Source organism: Astatotilapia calliptera, chromosome 23 (genome assembly GCF_964374335.1).
Source record: "Astatotilapia calliptera chromosome 23, fAstCal68.1, whole genome shotgun sequence".
NCBI classification, from domain to species: Eukaryota; Metazoa; Chordata; class Actinopteri; order Cichliformes; family Cichlidae; genus Astatotilapia; species Astatotilapia calliptera.
The window spans coordinates 47,324,809-47,345,138 of record NC_137443.1 but is presented as its reverse complement, the minus strand read 5'-3'; the positions used below and the strand labels follow the sequence as shown (position 1 = coordinate 47,345,138).

General features: G+C 42.0%; 1 protein-coding gene across 5 annotated transcripts in view; it reads right to left on the bottom strand.

Moving 5' to 3' along the window:
• dmd (dystrophin) overlaps nucleotides 1–20,330 on the bottom strand; it is a 262,554-nt gene that overhangs the window by 62,956 nt on the left and 179,268 nt on the right. For all 5 annotated transcript variants that reach the window (XM_080296865.1, XM_080296862.1, XM_080296864.1 and 2 more), the window contains 5 exons: nucleotides 14,866–15,038; nucleotides 14,613–14,769; nucleotides 12,883–12,994; nucleotides 4,356–4,624; nucleotides 2,115–2,261 (listed from right to left, as the gene is read on the bottom strand). In XM_080296865.1, coding sequence (XP_080152991.1) covers nucleotides 2,115–2,261; nucleotides 4,356–4,624; nucleotides 12,883–12,994; nucleotides 14,613–14,769; nucleotides 14,866–15,038 — 858 coding nt within the window. The remainder of the gene's footprint in view (nucleotides 1–2,114; nucleotides 2,262–4,355; nucleotides 4,625–12,882; nucleotides 12,995–14,612; nucleotides 14,770–14,865; nucleotides 15,039–20,330) is intronic.

Genomic DNA, 20,330 nt, shown 5'->3' with positions numbered 1-20,330 from the left:
TTCCAGTCACAGATAAAATCTGGGGAACAGACAGCCAATAAATGTAATTTAAGCTTTAGCTTGGATTACTTGTGGCTTTCTTTCTACTGCTTTGAGTTGATTTTTTTTTACTTTTAGGTGTTTAGTTATAGACTAGTGTTTATGGGTATATAGTTATAATGTGCATGCTAGCTTTATAGAATAATACAGCCCCGTTTAAACGTTTAAGACCACCTGAAAAATAGCAAAAAATCATATTTTGCTTGGTTGGATCTTAACAAGGTTCAGCAGAGCTTCAACATGCAACAAGAAGAAATGTGAGTGAGACATCAGACTCCATTGCAGAAGCTTAGATAATAAAACTGGCTGAGGTGCTTTGGTTTAAACAGCATTGCAATATCTGTAGCTATAATGTAGCTCCATATGTGTTGTCATAACCAGGACTGTTGTTGATTTATGGCAGCTCCCTGAGCCTTAACTGGAGCCCATGTGTCCTTCGCTGGCTATGTGTGAGTTTAAGTCATAGTCCAAGGGTCCAGTGCCACCCAATCCTGATGGTCTCTGTCTCCACTGCTGGTCGCCTGCTGAGGGTCACATCTATTTTGTCACCAGCCTCCAGAGACATCCCATCACCCCCACCGACACTAGTCTCCAGCCAAGCCACAAGACGGTTCTTGCCACTGATACCCGAGTTGTCCAATCAGCGCTGACATTATCAGACTGGCAATGCATCCAGAGGGTCCTTGCCACCACTGGCTCCCCGTGTGTTTCAGGATCGATTTTAAAGTTCTTTTATTGGTTTTTAAATGTCTTAATGGTCTTGGGCCTTCTTATCTCTCAGATCTGCTTTTACCATACGAACCCTCGCGGACCCTGAGGTCCTCTGGTACTGGCCTTTTGATTGTCCCTAAAGTCAGGACACATACTCACGGAGAGGCAGCTTTTCAGTGGTATGGTCCTCGTCTGTGGAACAGCCTGCCGGAGGAGCTCAGGGCCGCAGAGAACGTACATGTTTTTAAGAACAGGCTCAAGACCCACCTTTTTAATTTAGCTTTTACTTAGCGTTTATTTATTTTATGCTTATTTATTCTATCCTGTTATTCTATTATTAATTTAGGATTTACCTAATATTTCTTGATTTGATTCTTATTCATTTTTTAATCTTCTTACTCTATTTATATTTATATTTATATTGTATCCTGTTCTTATTTATTTTATCATTTTACCCTGTATATATCGTATTGCGTCATATCTCCAGTGTTTCCTCGGAGGGCGCTCTCTGCACCGGGGCTGTTATTGACCGTGGCTGCTGGGTCTCTGGGGTCCTCTCAGCCTGGCTGGGGGGCTCCTTTGCCTCCCTCCTGCTGTGTGCCCAGCCTGGAGGCTGCGGTCTGTGACCGGCTCCCGGTGCAGACGGCTCTCTGTTATAATGTTTCCTCACTTGGCTCATGCGAGCCCAGCCCAATTTTTACTCTTTAAGTGTGCGCGTGTGTGTATGTGTGTGTGGGTGGGGGTGGGGGGATATATGTGTATTGAGAGTGTGGGGAGTGAGTTGGAGGGTGGGGTGGGCTGCTTTTAACTATGTAAAGCACTTTGTGCTACATTTTTTCTGTATGAAAAGTGCTTTATAAATAAAGATTGATTGATTGATTGATGCCACCCAAGGGCCTTTGTCTCCATCATCAGCCATGCCACCAGAGGGTCTTCACTGCCATCACCAGCCCCCAGCCAAACCACTGAAGGGCCTCTGCCACTGGCCACAAAATCACCATTCAGGTGATGTCTAGAAACTGGGCTTAATAGATATGGCTGAAGAAACAGGCTTGAGCTGCAGCCCAGTCTGGGCAGAGTGAACTGAAACCAAACTTTCGCCAAGTGGGACATGAATAACTTCAGCTTATTATACTCAGGTTAGTACAGTAGTGATATATAATACTTTCCTTAAAAATATAATACATTTTTGGTTCAAATTGAAAAAAGGCAAATTTAAAAGTGAGATCACTGGTCAAATGCGACTTGATATTTGGATACAAACTATCATTTGATATTTGCAATATTTGTCGTGGCGTGAGTGTATCTCATTTTTATTGCTTCTACATTTGTGTAAGTATGTGTATGTGTGCATTTGTGTTTACCTGGAGCAAGCTCCAGCGTGTATTCAGATCTTCGATGCGTTCCAGGTTCCTGGATGATAACTGGATATCAGGCAGATTGAAAGTGGATGCTAATTCGTTCACATGCGTCACATCGTCCTTAATCTGTGCAATTTCTTCCTGAAACTCCTGCAACATAAGCACATATATGCATTGAAATAAACACACCAAAACCTTTACATGTGACAGTGAGAAACTAATGCAGCTGTCACATAAAACCCAGTTTGTTGATTCTTTAATGTAGGACATGGAAATCGACGATGGACTCAGGTGAAGGAATATTTCAAAGATCCATATAGGAAGCTGAATTTGGGAATAAGGGGAAAGACTCCTACTCTCATCCATTGTTATGAGCTCTGGGTAGATGCAAACAGTCTAGCCATCTGAAGGATGGCTCTGCACTCTTGAAAGGGTGAGGAGTTGAGTCATTTGGAAGAGACAGAGTGGAGCTCAACATTGCAAGGAGTAGGGATGGGTATCGTTTAGGTTTTATCCGATACCGGTGCCAAATCGGTACTTTTGAAACGGTGCCGGTGCTTAAACGGTGCTCAAACCGGTGCTTAAAGAATGGAGAACACAAACTTTGTCCTAAAACCTCTCATGTTCAGCTGTTTTTTGTAAAAAGATAACAATGTTAGCCTTTACTGCAGCTATGGGGCATATATGGTATCACTCTTGGCTGGAAGCAGTGCTTAAACAATGGAAAAAATACAAACTTTGTCCAAAATCCTCTCATGTTTAACTGTTTTCCACTTTTTCTTTGGTCATTTTAGCCTTTTTAGCCAGGGTGAAGGGAGCATCTGCCATCAAACAAGAAGACAGCCGCATGTAGCTATGATGATGTTTGCTAGTTCACCTTACATGCATTAATGTAATAACGTGGTTAGCCTACTCAACGTAAATTACACACGAACAACATTAAGCTACTCACGCAGAGAAGAACGGCTGCTGCTGCATCATCATCCTCATCATTTCTGCTACACTGGCAGGGCTAGGGGCCAGGACTCTGCTCTTCGGGTTTTTGGGGGATGTTGCTCCGGTCCGATAACAGGCACCACACCCAACGTGCACAGTGTGAGGTCTGGCAGCAAGCTATCAAATACGGCGCATTTCTCGGCTTTTAAAAAAAACGCTATGCGTCGCCAGCTGTTTCATCGGATTCGAGGTGTTACCTCCTTTGACAGTATCACAGTATCAGCTTAAAGCACTTGTTGCAGGCTGCTGAGTTTGCATCTTTTGCTGTGAAGTACAGCCAGACTTTGACCGCTTCGCCTTGGGCATTTTTAATCTGTAGCTCTGCTCTAAAAGAACGTACGTACCTGGCCCCGCCTACTATCCTGGGAAACGTAAAGTGATTGGCTAGAAGTGTATCACAGCTCAGGAAAAAAAAAAGCATCGAAATAAAGCACCGAAATGTGCGCTGCTTTTCGGTCTGGTTACTACCGTTTATGTCAGAACCGACACCGGTACCCATCCCTAGCAAGGAGTCATTTGAGGTGGTTTTGGGTATCTGACCCAATGATAAGGTGTTACAGGCGTGTCCTACTGGAAGGAGGCTCTCTGGCATGCTTTATGCTGATCTGGGAACATGTCTCTATCTTCCTGGATGAGCTGAACAAGGTGAGAGGCGGGCGTGGGCTTCTCTGCTTAAACTGCTGTCCTCATTGTCCAGCCACAGATAAGCGTTGGAAAATGAATGGATGGCTGGAGCTTTTAATTATTTTTCTAAGCTAAACTCATATAAAAAAAAAGGGATCTTGATCTTCCTTTCCAAAGTCAGTAAAGATTCAAGGCGATTTAAGTCAGGATATCAATAATTATCTCTACAGTAAGTCCCGGATGAGCCTACTTTACAAATCCAGCAAAATGTATAAAAAGTCAAACCAAAAGTTTTTAATGCCTATCAATTAGAATGATTATCTTCTTTGTCTTTGATTGTTAAGATTTGGGGAGAACATTTTTTAACAAGAGCAAAAATGGAAAAATCCTCATAGTGTTATGTTCATGATTAACACTAATCGAAAGCATCAGAGGGTAATGTAGAAGGAAATAGCCTGGGCTGAACCTTGGATCTCACAAGGTGTAACAAGCACTCCCAACCTAATTACATCTCTTCCTGTTATCTCGTTTAAGGAAACTGTTGGCTTGTTTTATTAATGTTTTACACTGTCTGTGGGTGTGAAACAGAATACTATATCTAACGTGAGGGTCACTGATTCTCACCTTGACTCTGTCGATATGGTCTGGTAGCAAGTCAATCACGAGGTCTTCTACAGGTTCCCACGCATCCTTTACCATTTCTGCCCGGCTCAGCTTTCCATCCAGCAGGTCCTCCGCCTTCTCCAGCTCCATCAGTTGGTCAAGGGCCAACTCTAATCTCCTCTGCCAGTCATCTGAGTCAGTGTTGAGCTGGTCCCATTTGTTCATCATATCGTCTGCCTCCTTACGCAGGATTCGCCCCACGTTGTGTGCGCGCTCCTCTGGGCTGATATCTGAAGGTTATGTAAAGAATAAATGCAGAAATAAGCAAATGTCACACACCATGCAGTAATCTAAAAGGCCTTCGGTCTGTCAGCGTATGGTAGGGCTACTATTTCAAAATTGATATACTATAACAATGTCAACTGCCTGGAGTTACTTATGGCTGAGTCCACTAGATTACAAATACAAGCATGTGTATATTTCAATGCACATGTGTATTTCAGTCTGTGTGGGGAGTTGTGCGTGTGCACTGAGTTGTTTCTGCTTATTCAAATCTGTGTGTGTAATAAGATTTGTAAATGTGTATGCAGAAAGCTGCTGTCATCAGATTTGTGAACGTGTAAATAAATGATGTATATTAATGACTCGTGAGTCTTGTCTTGTGAGTCATTATAAGACAAAACGATGTGACTTTCCCTAAACTTCTAACATGACAGATTTGTGATCAATCAGTGATTTGAATGTGTGCAGAGAGTTATCTGTAAGTTAGGGTTCATTAACCCTGAGCCAGGATCACAGGCTCAGACCGTCTCTCTCACTCTGCACAAACCACCAGCTTGGTTTTTACGGTTGTCACGGGTTGTGCCATACAAGACGGGGTCAAACGCACAGACCGCAACGGATTTATCAGAAATCCAGCGTGAGTCACTGGAGGATTTGATATTCAACTAGAAGCCAGAGTAATATCCCTGAAACCAACAGTACAACCACCTGAACAGCTCTGATTCATCAAACAGCCAAAATAAGAGAACAAATGTGCAATTTAGGTTACAGTAATTCCCTCTATCTAGTTATCAGACTATATATATATAGAGTCTAGATGTAGGCAGGAAAATGTTCATATTGGCTTAATGTAAGAATGGTCACAGTACTCATGTTTAAAGGAATTATGAATAAGCAGAGTAAACGTGTCTTCCAAGCCCAGTCGGTCAACTCAAAGCAGATAAGGAGGTGATTAATGCCTTTCTCAGGTGAAAACTACACCATAATAATGATGTGTTACAACTAAGAGTCTGGCACTCATAGCACTACGCATACATATGCATGTCTTATCAGAAAAGTTATATAAATACTAGGGGTGCAACGATACACAAAATTCACGGTTCGGTTCGATATTTTGGTGTCACGGTTCGATATTTTTTCGATACAAAAAAAATGTTCATGCCTTTTTAATTTGTCATTTATTAAACTTATAAATATATATTTTAACTCAAAAGTACAGTTTTTAAATTTAATGTTGCTGAAACAAAAGTAATTTAAAAAATTAATATCTGATGGAGGAATCCCTCATCTTTGGAAAAGAGAGTTTATTACAGAGAAATGGCTCTTTCAAAATAAAAGCTATACTATCCGCTTCTTCTGGGCTATATTCTCAGCAGCATATTGTAGCGGGTCAGGGCTGTTCGGGGTTCTGTTTGTACAGTTATGTTTTGTTTATGTTGCCATAGTGACGGGTGACGCCCTCTCGCTGCGACGGTGTGTCCATCCGGGGTCAGAGGGCGCCCTGTGTGGTGTTGTTGTTGCTGTGCGGTTGCCGCGCTGAGCAGTTAGCTAGCGGCAGTGTTCTTCTGCAGATGTCAATAAACGGCTGTGCTCCCTGGCTAGCTCACGGGAAGCAAGACCAAACGATACCTCCATCTCCTCCTTGTCTGAGCTCGCCACAATATTAAACATATCAGGTCCCCATAAGGAGAATCCTGTGCTAACGGCTGTCTAAATGACTCGGGTAAAGTTTGTAGCATGCATGCTTGTTGTTTTTGTCTGCTTCCACTTGTCTTTGCACTAGGATGATGTCGGCGTAAATGTGCAGTCATATTCGTTGTGTTCCCACTAGTGCTGTCAGCGTAAATCTCGTTGCCCTGCGCTCTTCCTTCTGACTATGCTGTCTGTGTTGAACGCTCAGTGGATCTGCGCTGGACAGTGCAGCCTAGGCGGAGTAGTCGAACACAGATTCACTGAGCGCTCAACACAGACAGCATCGTCAGAAGGAAAGTTGATAAAATAAATTACAAATATTGTTCGATACATATGCGTACTGAACCGAAAGCACTGTATCGAACGGTTCAATATCGATACGAGTATTGTTGCACCCCTAATAAATACTTTAACTTGTGAATACTTAAACTGCCATGTGGACTTTTTACAGGTAGAATTAAATATATTGTAAAATATGACCCTTGTTATTAGAAATATTGGCTTAATCTGTCCATGAAGAGCTACAAGCTACCAGGCTGGGTATGAAAACAGGCCTGAAAAGTGATGCCTTCGCCACAGATCTTACATGTTTCACAAAAGATATTTAACACCACTGTCAAACACTTAAAGAGCCAGACAATCAGAGTGGATTGGGCAGAAAGGAGAGGTGGAGGAAGATGTTCTGCTTCAAGCTATTCAAGCTCAAGAAAATATACAAACGAAACTGACAGAGCTGAAAGCCCGATCACGTAGAAACAATATTCGTGTATCGTAGTGCCTGGAGACACTGAACGGAACAACCTGACGGGGTTTTAGAAACTTTTATTAAATGGGAGTTTTCTTTAAGATGTCACAGAGCCACCGCAGAAACCAGGCCCCACTCAACAGTAATTTACTTTCTACAGCACAGTGTTAAAGAACTGGTGCTCTGAGAGTTTTTTCTGAGAGGAGTGAGAATTGACTTTGACCATGACTAACCCCACTGACGCTCAGCAGAAAAGAAAGGCCACTTTCAGACCCCCCACCAGCAAAACTCAGTGACGGCACCGTAACTTACAACAGCGCAACAGAGGCCATGGAAGATGTAGAGAAGGTCCTGAGCTTTACAGGAGAAGAGACCCGATCCACGTAATCAAGGAGAAGCAGAAGAGCTTTTCCTCAAAGACAGCGAGGACACACCGGAGCTGTCTCGATGTCTCGTCACTAAAGGCAACATGTCTCTGAGCAACACTCAGCTGGCAGCCAAATATTTGTATTCGCTTGTATTTCTTAGTGGGACTGTAGCATTAGGCTGCTTCCACACATTCACAGTCGCTGTATGAGATAAAGCTGATTCCCAATCCTCTGCTGCATTTTAGCTTCTACCGTGATCTGATTAACAGGATGTAAGTTGATCATAAAATTCTGATATGATACTTAATCAGTCCTTCTGTGAGCAGGTGTTTGTGGGCGTCCAATAAGTGGATTACACTCTACTGCCATAAGTATAAGCTCCTTTACTTTCATAAACATGTGAACTTGAGCGCCATCTCATGCTTAATCCACAGGGTTTAAAATGATGTGAGCCCACCTTTGCAGCTATTGCAGCTTCAACTCTTCTGTGTGGGATTTCCACAAGTGAGAAATGACAATGTTAGAACATTCTTGCAAACCTAAAGATCTCAAAACATAATTTTGGAACGCCGATTAATGTGAACGCCGATTAATGTGAACGCTGATTAATGTGAACGCTGATTAAGCATTAATGTTGTTATGTACGGAAGAGCAACAGAAACCATTTTGGTATCAACACATTCAGCTTTTTGTGGACAAGTATTCTATTACTTCTGTTTTCTTTAACTTTTATATGTTTTAAAATATTTGTTTGTTTGTTTTACACTGAAATGAATGGTGAACGCTTAAAATCCTCATCAAACACACTCAACATTGAAAGTTATCTAGTTCAGATTACTTTAACCTCCTAGGACCTGCGTCCACATATGTGGACGTCACATTTTGGGTTATTTAGACCAAAATACTCAATTTTGCTCTACAAGGGCCTGATATCCACTTACGAGGACATTATACTGCTACTGTTCAATCGAAATTTTAAACAAATATCCTCATATGTGGCTCTTATTTTTCTTAGAAACAAAAATCAGGTAAAAAAGAATCTGGTCATTCTTTGCTTTTACATTCATCGGGTCCAAATCAGCCCAAATATCAAAGAGAAATCAAAAATGCTGCCGTGGAAGAGTTCGGGTCTTAGGAGGTTCAGCTAGAGAAATAAAAATCAAACTTTAAACTGGTCCCAACACATGTTCAGCTAAGTATGTTTTCATACAGTTACAGTTTATTCAGCTTACTCTGGCCAGGGCATCTCACCCTTTTCAGCCGGGCCCCACACCCTGCCCACACCTGCGCCTGGAGACTGTGTCAAACCTCAATATTATTGGAATGATTATTGCGATCTCTACCTGCTTAATTACATTTCAGCTCCCAGTTTTTCATTTTATAATTTCAAATAATTTTTAGACACTTTCAGACTCTGATTTTTCATAATTCAGAACATTTTCATAGTTTTATTGAACCATGTTATTCTTATATTGCCATGTTTTCATCTCTTTATTAAACGTTGGTTGAGTTCATTAACCTTATGTTGAAGTAATCCCATTCACCCCCATGCAGGCAAACTCATTTAAGATCAAGGACGTCTACACTGTGATGCTCTTCAGCTCCAATTTTGTTTTTTTAGAAAATGCCACTCATATTTAGGTCATTTGGTTTATTTAGAGAAATATTCTACATGCTTTATTTAGTGGTATATTTAGTCCAATATAGTTTTGGTTCTGCTCCCAAAAAGGTTGATTCTGTTCATCTGGATGTTTTCAGTAGGAGAAACGTTTCGTCATCATCAGGTGACGTCTTCAGTCTCAGCTGACTGCAGGTTTCAATATTATAAACAGCACATTTACATCAATGACTGAAACCAGCCCACTGAAGGAACAATGGTCAGTTCCTTGATGATTGATATGCAAATTCTCACGACCATTAATCAACAACCACTGATCAAAGACCACTGATCACTGAGTCCCATTCACAGAGAGTTGGGGAATGGCTGCAATCACAGCATTGTAAGATGGCAAAAGACATCTCAGAAGCAGTGAATCAACCTTTGGGATTTACTTACCTGGATATTTGAGCGTGCATCAAGAACTTTTGCTTTTTACACTTAGCTAGCTGATATTGTTGAAATCTAATGTCACTGCGCTGGTTCAGCAAGGTCACCTTTGCATATTTCAAACATTTTTTGGTATTGAAGGAAACATCTTCAGCATTTTTTGACAGGTAATGCTGTTTTTCTAGTTAAATATGTTTTTTGATTTGTTGAGCTTATATTTTCTTTTGCCTATCACAATCTGTTCAGTGTACTTTTTCACATTAATTATTAAATTAAATTGCAGCTAAAGTAATGAATATAATTTAAATATATATATATATATATTCCGCACAGCAAGAAGGTCCTGAGTTCAATTCCACCATCAGGCCGGGGTCTTTCTGTGTGGAGTTTGCATGTTCTCCCCGTGTTTGCGTGGGTTCCCTCCGGGTACTCCGGCTTCCTCCCACCGTCCAAAGACATGCAGCTTGTGGGGATAGGTTAATTGGATAATCCAAATTGTCACTAGGTGTGAATGTGCGAGTTAATGTGAGTGTGAATGGTTGTCTGTCCCTGTGTGTTGGCCCTGCGACAGACTGGCGACCTGTCCAGGGTGTACCCCGCCTCTCGCCCTATGACAGCTGGGATAGGCTCCAGCGCCCCCCGCGACCCTGAAAAGGATAAGCGGAAGCGAATGGATGGATGGATGGATGGAATATAATTTAATGTGCCAAACAAGACTGTGGAGACATAGGATTGTGTTTTAGAAAACCATAGTAAAATTTCATACATGTAACCATGGAACTGCTTGCTTTTCAGATGTCCCTAACCACTGCCTCATACAAGATCAAATAGCTGAGATGGATTAAAATAACAGGAGGGAGGATGAGAGGAAGTCCCATGATTAGCAGCTGAAAGTCACCATTGTCCTTGCAGTTCAACAGGGCGCAATACCTTTCAGCTGAAGACACATAGTAATCAGATTGCTGCCATGGTGCAGAATTGTTGCAGAATAGTGTCTGTTTATCTTTACGAGCAGTTGTTAGAATGCTGTTAATAATTAACCAGCTATTCCCACATTTAAATTGCAAGTTAAAAGGTTGCTGTCATATAATGTGTCTTTAGTACAATAGCCTCACATTCAAAACCCTACAAAGGACCAAGTTCCTTCTAAGCTGCGCGTGAGCAGTTGTGCACTGCTGGCACGTCTCTGCGCACAGAAAATCTGCGTTGCGCACAAAACAAATCTAACCTGAATTGAAATTAAAATTAAAACTTCAACAATCCTGTTTTGCAGTGTGAGTCAGTGACTGGCTGCTCCCGTATGGGATCAGAACGATGCCACCTTATCCCACAGTCCAGCCAATGATGCGATTCACATTCATATATACGCAGCCAATCAGCGTCGCTGACAGGCTCTGACAGCGTCCTTATGTGCGACACCGGTGTTTTAGCAAAGCGGCTGATGTGGAGTGAAGCCACGTTAATGACAACGTGTACAACCATTGGAGACGTGAGCAGGACAGACGGAACAACTGACGGACAAAGTGTGGACTTTATACCAGTTTTTAAATCGTGTTGATCGGCCACGTAAAACCAGAGTTATGATAAAATATCTGCAATGTTTGTTTTTCTTCCTGAATACTGTCGTTGTTTATATTTACTGCAGGAAGAAACGGTAAAAACGGCGTTTTATAAGGAAAACGCTCAAAAACAAAACTCCCAGCCTTTCCTATTGGTGGAAAAATGTACCATGTGGACCAATCAAAGAATGATATGGCAACATGGCCTTTAGTTGTTTAGGGAGGGGGAAGTTTTAGGAGGGACGGCGTGTTTGAGATGTGAGAGATTTGAGACGTTTAGCACAAATCTTGTGTAGTCAGTGTGTAGTCAGTGTGTAGTCAGTGTGTAGTTAGTGTGTAGTTAGCGTGTAGTTAGCGTGTAGTTAGTGTGTAGTTAGTGTGTAGTCAGTGTGTAGTTAGTGTGTAGTTAGTGTGTAGTCAGCGTGTAGTTAGTGTGTAGTGAGTGTGTAGTTAGTGTGTAGTTAGCGTGTAGTTAGTGTATAGTGAGTGTGTAGTTAGTGTATAGTGAGTGTGTAGTTAGTGTGTAGTTAGCGTGTAGTTAGTGTGTAGTTAGCGTGTAGTTAGTGTGTAGTTAGCGTGTAGTTAGCGTGTAGTTAGCGTGTAGTTAGCGTGTAGTTAGTGTGTAGTTAGTGTGTAGTTAGTGTGTAGTCAGTGTGTAGTTAGTGTGTAGTCAGTGTGTAGTCAGTGTGTAGTTAGTGTGTAGTTAGCGTGTAGTTAGTGTGTAGTTAGCGTGTAGTTAGTGTGTAGTGAGTGTGTAGTTAGTGTGTAGTTAGTGTGTAGTTAGTGTGTAGTCAGTGTGTAGTTAGTGTGTAGTGAGTGTGTAGTTAGTGTGTAGTTAGTGTGTAGTTAGTGTGTAGTGAGTGTGTAGTTAGTGTGTAGTTAGTGTGTAGTTAGTGTGTAGTTAGTGTGTAGTCAGCGTGTAGTTAGTGTGTAGTGAGTGTGTAGTTAGTGTGTAGTTAGCGTGTAGTTAGCGTGTAGTTAGTGTATAGTGAGTGTGTAGTTAGTGTATAGTGAGTGTGTAGTTAGTGTGTAGTTAGCGTGTAGTTAGTGTGTAGTTAGCGTGTAGTTAGCGTGTAGTTAGCGTGTAGTTAGCGTGTAGTTAGTGTGTAGTTAGTGTGTAGTCAGTGTGTAGTCAGTGTGTAGTTAGCGTGTAGTTAGCGTGTAGTTAGTGTGTAGTTAGCGTGTAGTTAGCGTGTAGTGAGCGTGTAGTTAGTGTGTAGTTAGTGTGTAGTCAGTGTGTAGTTAGTGTGTAGTTAGTGTGTAGTCAGTGTGTAGTTAGTGTGTAGTTAGTGTGTAGTTAGTGTGTAGTTAGCGTGTAGTCAGTGTGTAGTTAGTGTGTAGTTAGCGTGTAGTTAGTGTGTAGTGTAGTCAATAGTGTTGTTGTGTGTGTCAGAACAATGAGGCGCCTGCTGAGTGTTACAGGTGTTACAGCAGTGACACATCTGCTGCTGTCAGGCCTGCAGGTATCAGGCTGTTGTTCTCCTTCATCTCATAGTGGACACAAATTATTTTTGGAGTGAAACAAATAATTTGTGTGGCATCAGATTTGATGCAGAACAGCTGATTGTTCTGTAAATAGTTTGAAATGTTTGTTTAAAAAACACCTTGGCACACGCCTGCTGCTGCTCACAGTGGACCAGGGGACGCTCAGGGAGTTTGTGTGTTCGCTCAGACACATGAAACATTAGAGGCAACATCACACTGCTTATAGCACTTACATTCTTAATTCATCCAGTAAGTATAACATTAAAACAAGCATGAAGTGCTGAAGGGGGACATTTTAAGCTATGGAAGAATAGTGGAGGAGAGCTTCTAAGCATTCTAAGCATAATTGTGTGAAATGAGTGTGTGTTACCTCTGTGCTCAGGTGACGGTGTGTCTTGTGGAAGTTCAGACAGAAAGAGTCCCACATCATCCAGAGCCTTGGTCATAACGGGCTCTTTCGCTCGCAGCTCCCTCTTGAAACCCTGTAAAAGCACACATACTTTTTGCATTTGTACTAAACTAAACATCAGACAGTCAGTTCCACCCTTCAGTGTCATATCTGGGACTAAAAGACTGAGCTTGATGTGACTTTATACAGAGAAATCTGTCTCAAAAGGGTTACAAATGCATAGGGTACGATCAGAGGCATAAACACATGTGTGCAGTGATCTGTCTGTAACTTTTGAGGACTCACAAGTGCTTCAATCCACACACAAAGTCATTAGTTGTTCACAGAGTCTATTAATAAAGCTTCACAAATGGAATAATTTTCTCTTTCAAAAAGCTTTCTGTGGATACGAATGTCTAAAAATACAGGCAGTGGCCAGTGGTGGCCCTCAGCCTCAGTAGATGCAAAGGGTACTTTCAAAATCCTAAGTCACCTTGTTCTTAGGTTATCACACTGAAAAAGATTTTCAGAAAACTTGACCTCTGACCCCTGACCTTGAGGCCAAGATCACTGAGATTCAAACTTGTCTGATATTCATACTAGATGTGCCTATGGTTTCAAAATCCTGTCACTTCCTTCTCAAGTGATCATAAACTCAGGTATCCATGTTGAACGACAATACCCCATCAGCCTTTTACAGCTGAGGGGTAATAAAATACTTGCAACATCCTTCTCACTCACTTACAAAACCTTTCCTAAGTGAGAGGTTTCACTCCTGATACGCATGGATCCCACTGCATGCCCACGTGGGGTTTTGAGATGTCTGAGAGGAGGAGCCAGCTCTCCTGCCTCAGTAGAACTGAGTAAGGCAGATAAGACGGACCGCCATGATGGAGAGCAGTTTGTTGTTGTTTGTTTGATCTCCTGTCCCTCACTGACTCAAAAGGCTCCAGACTCTGGGTAATGATGGTTCCAGCTCTGTGAATCATTTTGTTAATCCTGCTGGCACTGATGGAGACAACGGCAAAGGAAGTCGCCAATAAAGGATCTGAGAAGCTTCTTGTACACACCATCACTGTTGGTCCATCCATCCAAACTCTCATTCAGGTGAACTCCGTACCTGTACCTGTAGTACCTGTAGGTGTTCACTGGTTCCACCTCCATACACATGTTAATGGGCCTGCTTACTTATCTTCATTTAGATGAAGATACATATGCAAATATGCACGCTGTATCCTTTTCAACGTTTTCTTGTTCCTAGACCTGACGACCCTCCTGTCTTCTTTAGTGGAGTGATCTAGGACTAGAACAGTGCACTTTGATGCAACCTCAAAGGCTGAAGGTGATTTTAGACTAAAATCCTGGGTTTTCCTCCAATTATTAAATCTGACTACAAAGCAGGCTATAATTATAAGTTGATTAGTTTATTCACTCACATCTTTGATGTCACTGCGTGCTGCCTAGGGGAATTAATCTGAGTTAATATTTCTCTAATTAATTCTGTTTAAAGGCAGAAACTGATCATTTTGTTTGAGCTTTAGTTAAAAAAACAATTTGTCGAAGGTTATCATGTGCTGATGTCACTTCCTGTGCAGATATATTGTCGATTCCTGTTTGTGAAAAGTCATGGCAGTCGTGTTGACAATTAGCTGAACACAATCTGCACCAAGAAGCAATGTTGAGTGAGCGTTCTACCATGCTGCACCTCCTACCCGGTGTATGTCCAGCTGAGCCTGCACGGCCGGGACGTCCCCCCCTACAGGTCGCTCCTGCTCCAGCTGCTGACTTTTCAACCTTAGCCAGTTCAACAGTTCTTGCAGCGACATGTGAACCCTCTTCCAGGGGGCCATCTCTGAGTCCAGGTGGGCCCTTGAAACAGAAACACAAACATTTTTTCTTTCTCTGTAGTTTCAACAACAGTCGTTTACAGTTCTTTGCGTTGTTGGAACCATTGCAACCGCTCACCTCATGCGGAGGGTCTTGTTGTGCAGGTCATTCCACCGCTGGGTCATGTTGCCAAGACGTCTCCTGAGCAGAGCCCCATCCTCGGAGTCCCCCAGTGACGTAAGAATCCTCTGCCCATTTTCATCCAGGGAGTGATACAGTTCTGTGTGGCCGTCAATCTCTATTTGGAGGTCCTATAATTGCCAGAAATGGAGAAACAGCATGAAAAACTGTAAAATTCGGTTACAGCACACACTGAACTTTTTGGTAACATCAGCAATCTTTCAGGACTTTCACTGATTGGTGCTTAAAATCAGATGATGATCCGTTAATCAAGATATCAACCGTATTTATATTTATATTTACATTAACCGTTTGTATTTTAATTTCTTAGCACTGTAATGTCAAAATGTATAAAACTCCGGTGATTTCACTTCTGTACATTTTGTCCTACAGACAGTCCATTACTGAAGCTCTTTATGTTCCCAATTAGTATTTGACAGTCCAACCTTTTGTCAAGTAAAAAGGAAAAAAGATCCATTTGATGATGGAACGACCAAAATAACAGATATGGCGATATGGGGCCAGGGTGGTGGCGGTGAGGGTTAGTGACAGCCCGAGAGCAGGGGTAATGAAGATGTTGCTGTTCTGCTGTGGATCCTGCAGAACCCTTCACCCAGATGTAAGCAGGGAGCATGGTGGGGATGTGAAACAACAGTGAAACATTTGTTCTGATCAGAGAACGTTTCACTGCAATGTCCTGGAAGTGGGGAAGTGGAGACTCAGTGATCTTCTCTGCTGTCTTCAGCCCTCTCTGCAGGGATTTCCGGCACTGCAGGCCCCTGACCACACAGATATTCATGTCAGTAAGCTCTCTATAGTACCCTTGTAGAAACTGGTAAGGATACGAGAGGGTAAGTGACCTCTCCTCGTCCGGAGCTCTCCTAGCAACAGCTCTGGTGTGCAGTGACCGGGACAAAGTGTCTGTTATCTGTACTCTCTGGAACTTGGTGCTGCTGACCAGGTCCACTGCTGTTCTGTTAATGACTGTGTGGGACTGTGCCGACTTCCCCTTAAGTCGACAATGAGCTCTTTGGTTGTTTTCAGCACAGACAATGTGGTCGTTCTCCAGTCTCTCAAAGGACATCACAATGGGACAGTGCTTTGGGGCAGTCGTCATGAAGATACGGGCACTTGGGCACTTGAATGTTGGCAGCAATCTTAAAGAATCAAATGGAATCCCCTTTTATTGTCACTGTATATGTAGAATGAAATTGTGGATGCTCACCACCAGCTGTGCATGGAATAATAATATGAATAGCAGGACAGCAAGAATGAATAACAGACTAGATTACATACGCACAAGAGGTATGTATACAAAACAGGAGGCACACAATAAAAAGGCACACATTAGAGAACAGTTTACAGAGTGCTTGAAAATAGTGTAAAACACTTGGTCTGAGTATAGAGTCCATGTGCGAGTGTCCTGGAGGTGTGTGACCTCATTGACCAGAAGCGCCATCTGGGGGGCAGCAGGTCAAATCCGTGGTGGGCGGGAAGCAAGTCGTTACATCTGATGGCCCTTGCAGCCCGTTCTCACTCTCGAGGCGTAACATGTCGACGTTTTGTCACCTAGCGTAAAATGTTACGCTTTGGGAGTGAGAACGTGTTGGCCCTGGAGTCAGGAGGTGCTGGTAATGGCCTCCAGAGGTGGCAGAGGATGGCCAATGACTTTTTTGGGGAGTGTTAATTAGCCTCTGCACAGCCTTTCTGTTTTCAGTCCTGGCCTCTGCGTACCAAACACACGGTGGTAGAAGCAGCAGCTTCTGGTCCAGGTTATTCTTCCTCTGAATGCAGGACAAATGAAAAATGTCTAAAAGAGCTGAAGCTGGTCGGTCAGGACACCAAGCTGGTGTGTTGTCAGTGCCGGCTGCTTTTCTTACGTTCCCTCTCCTCAAAGTCGTATAGAGCGCTGTTCCTTGCAGGTGTATGACTAAATGCCTCAACCCTTCATAGTGTTTGTTTACTTACTTATTCAGAAAGGTTGTCTTGTTCACACAGGGTGGAGGAGTAGCTTTAAACTCTTTGATGGCGTTGATACTTTGCCACATTCGTCTCTTGTTTGCATGGTCATGGAAGAACTTCTGTATTCTCTTACCAAAGTCATGCTTCGTTGCTCTTATGGCATTGTTCAAGTTGGGTCTTGCTGATCTGGGTGCCATCATATCACATTACACCTAAAACCGTCACTTTGTGCTTTCATTGCAAGCACCCCTTGGTCATCCACAGTTTGTCACCAGGAATGTCATCTAACAAAGACATCTTCCACATATTTCTAAACTTATGGAGACACTAACTCAGCGTACTCATCTACACTCAGTTGCAGATGCCTTGAACACATCTGTTAATACATTCAATACAATACATCTTTTAATGCTTCTGTGGCTCCTGTAGAGCACTTGCTTCACAGTGGGGTTTTCTCTGATTATTAAGCACTTCTATGCAGGAAGCAGCATAACAGAAAAATGGTCTGACGAGCAGAGGTGGGGGCAGGGTGTTGCCTTAAATGCTTCCTTAATGTTTGAATAGGCGAGGTAAACTCAGGCTAGGTGAAAATCAGTGTCACTTCATCTTATTTTAATTTGGTGCCTTCATAAAGAGACTCCTGCATTTGAATTACTGGCTTTATTAATAGCTAATACATCATTTACTAATGCTTTATACATAAATTCAATCATTAAGGGAAAATGTCCATTTCAGGAGTCTTCAGAATTCTGTGATACCTGATAAGACAGACAATAGTTACCTTAATGCCTTACATACTGTCTATTAAGTATTAGTAAATGACTTATTTACAAATTCTGTGCTCAAAAAATTACGATATCAATTCTTTGTGTCTGACTTTATCTACTTTTTCTTATTTTAAGTCTCTAAATGTTATTGTCATTGTTTGAGTATTGGCTAATTACCTTCCACATGTTCTTTATATTACTAAAGTAAAAGAGAGCTGCAGTAGACGTCTGACCTCTCACAGAAAAAAAATGGTACAGCCGGGACCCCAAGTTGTTTGCATGACTTGATGAATGTCAGATTGTTCTCACTCCCGAGGCGTAATACATCCCGAGGTATTCCATGCTACGCACCGGGCTGTGGATGAAATCCAATAGAACGACCGTCCCACAGTAATAGACGTTCCAGCCATGTATTCCAGCCCTAACCTTATCCCTTAACCTTAACCAGCACTTTAATGATGTTAGTGTTTTCAGAGCGATTTAAGTAAGATAAACGTACTTGTGTAGATTCATTCCAAACAGTTCTCATGTTTCCTCATTTTTCCGACCTCGTAATACAGCGCTCCCTCGCTATAACGCGGTTCACCTTTCGCGGCCTCGCTGTTTCGCTGGTTTTTTTGTGTGCAATTTTGCATGTTTTTTTTTTTTACAGTGCATTGTGTTCTGCGTCCTGATTGGCTGTAGACCATTGTTAACCAACCTTCTGCCGTGTCTCCTGTACAGTCCAGAATACATTCAGCTTGATAAATTTACACAAATCTTCGATCTCTAGCAGTGTGACTCTGAAGAGCTGCACTGTATGTTTGTAAGTTTCCTGCCCAACAAACGCAACGATGTCGACGAAACGACAACCGCAGGTCTTTGGTTTCATTCTCTAATACTGGACTTATTTTTCTACAAGGTTTGAACTTTGAGAGTTTAAACAAGAGAGAAAAGTGAAAATGTTCAGCCTGTCTGAGAAAAGTGTATAAAGTGTGTAGTGACGGGTTTTACATCCTTAAAACAGCTATAATAATTGTAAAAAATAAGGTTGGCTACTTCGCAGATTTCACCTATCACGGGTTATTTTAGAACGTAACTACCGCGACATACGAGGGACGGCTGCATAGGGAAGCAGTAATATACAGGCGATTTGTCACCTTGTGGAAAATGTTACGCTTTGGGAGTGAGAACGTGTTGTGAATATAGTCTCATCAGTTTTACCACAATGCTATGCAATTAAATTTTAGAAAATGCTTTATTTAATTGGAAAAATATGACACATTACTTGATTGTACCCCAAACTGTGGAATAACACTAGCATTCCCAACATTAGATCTAGTCCATGTGTAATACAAACTACTCATCCCTTATTTTACTGTGATGATTGGTGGGTTCAAAAAGGTCAATAACATGCTTCTTTGTGGTTATCTTGTGGCAAAGCAATCAAACCACTTATTTCTTTTGAGTCCTCTTTTTGGAAAATTGCATTCTCCCAACTTTGTGGAAACACTTTGGGGATGCCCCCTTTCTTTTCCAACATGACTGTGCACCAGTGCACAAAGCAAGGGCATGGGTGAGGCAGTTTGATGTGGCAGAATTTATCTGTCCAGCACAGAGTCCTGACCTCAGCCTGACAGAGTAGAAGAATGGGCAAATGTTAATATAAACACACTCCTAAACCTTGTGGAAAGTCTTCCCGGAAGCGTTGAAGCTGCTACAGCTGCAAAGAGTGGGCAGACATCATATTAAAATCCTATGGATTAAGCATAGAGTGCCACAAGTTCATGTGTGTGTACACACAGACAAATACTTTTGGCAATAGTGGACGGTATCGAGCATTTCTGCTCAATTTGAGTACTCGAAGCTCTTTTACTACAAACACTAAAAATATGAAACTGAATTTGACAGAACTTCTTATGTTTCTGTGCTTTGTGAAGAGGACGTGTCACTAACTCACCATTTTTATTAAAGAATCAACAGTGTCTTTAGAGCAAATCTTCTTATAAAAATAAACTGGAGTCAGTGAATAAAAACATGCTCCTCCTTTTTGGGAAGAGAAAAAACAAGAAGCGCTGAGGACATTATAAATAGGAGTTAAGTAAGTGCACTTGTTTACAAGAGAGCACAACTCCAGAGGGCAAGTGTGATACTAACACTGACATTTTAGGATTTTGATGTCCACCTGTTTTCATTACAATACAATGATGTCATCCTGTTATGGTGTTATTGTGACGGTGTTGAGAAAATAAAAGTGTTGTACAGCTGCGTCCATGCCCTTTCAAGATGATACACTCTACTCTATATGGTTTCTTGAAATTGTCAAGGTCACACAATGAAGATCAAGGTCAGCTGCTTAGCCAACACGGGAGATCATGTCCCCCCTACGACACTGTTGTGAAGTTTAAAGACTTTCAATTAAAAATACAAAAATCCCAGCCCTGCACAGCCTGGCGACCTGTCCGGGGTGCACCCTGCCTCTCGCCCAAACACACAAAATCTGAAACATGATATCATGAAAACTGTGGACGCTAGACTGCTAACAAACAATCAAATGGAACAAATGACACAGGGGGCAGGAGGATTTTATTACGATTACCATGTGATCTAAATGATGACACAATGTCAGGCAGTCCAACAGTTTGCATTTTTACCTTGATTTCTGCCTTTTAAATGAATAGTTCCAGAAGTCGTGCGAAAGAAAAATCTTTCCTA